The sequence below is a fragment of the Sinocyclocheilus anshuiensis genome, unplaced genomic scaffold, assembly GCF_001515605.1.
Source record: "Sinocyclocheilus anshuiensis isolate Anshui unplaced genomic scaffold, SAMN03320099.WGS_v1.1 scaffold14150, whole genome shotgun sequence".
NCBI lineage: Eukaryota > Metazoa > Chordata > Actinopteri > Cypriniformes > Cyprinidae > Sinocyclocheilus > Sinocyclocheilus anshuiensis.
In genome coordinates, this window is record NW_015553431.1 from 1 (window position 1) to 581 (window position 581).

The following is a 581-nucleotide window of genomic DNA, read 5'->3' on the forward strand; positions in this document are numbered from 1 at the left end:
AAATGTGTGGCTCTTAAAAGAGCCTTTGGTTTGAGAATAAACTTCACTCGGTTTACTTGGTTTTGGCGGGCTTCTCGGTCTTCTTGGGCAGCAGCACGGCCTGAATGTTGGGCAGCACGCCGCCCTGAGCGATGGTCACTCCGCCCAGGAGTTTGTTCAGCTCCTCGTCGTTGCGCACCGCCAGCTGCAGGTGACGGGGGATGATACGGCTCTTCTTGTTGTCCCGAGCGGCGTTTCCAGCCAGCTCCAGAATCTCAGCCGTCAGATACTCGAGCACAGCGGCCAGATACACCGGAGCACCGGCACCGACGCGCTCGCCGTAGTTACCTTTGCGGAGAAGCCTGTGAACACGACCGACGGGGAACTGCAGCCCTGCTCTAGAGGAGCGAGTCTTAGCCTTCGCTCTGGTCTTACCACCATCCAGCTCTGGAGGACCGAGTCTTGGCTTTAGCGCGAGCCTTTCTTCCAGTTTTGCCTCTTCCACTCATTGTGATAACAACCGCTAAAACACAGCTCAAAGAAAGAATGATAATACGGAGAGCTGCGACGTTACTTTTAAAAGAAAGCGTGCCAGTCTCCTA

At 55.1% G+C, this 581-nt stretch overlaps 1 protein-coding gene across 1 annotated transcript; it reads right to left on the reverse strand.

Moving 5' to 3' along the window:
* Positions 1 to 5: 5 nt before the first annotated feature.
* On the reverse strand, positions 6 to 494 carry LOC107668328 (histone H2A-like). The gene is made up of 2 exons (XM_016460170.1): positions 447 to 494; positions 6 to 397 (listed from the first exon to the last, which is right to left on the reverse strand). Exons 1-2 carry the CDS (start codon positions 486 to 488, stop codon positions 53 to 55), a joined length of 387 nt encoding a protein of 128 aa, XP_016315656.1. The 5' UTR covers positions 489 to 494; the 3' UTR covers positions 6 to 52.
* Positions 495 to 581: the final 87 nt, after the last annotated feature.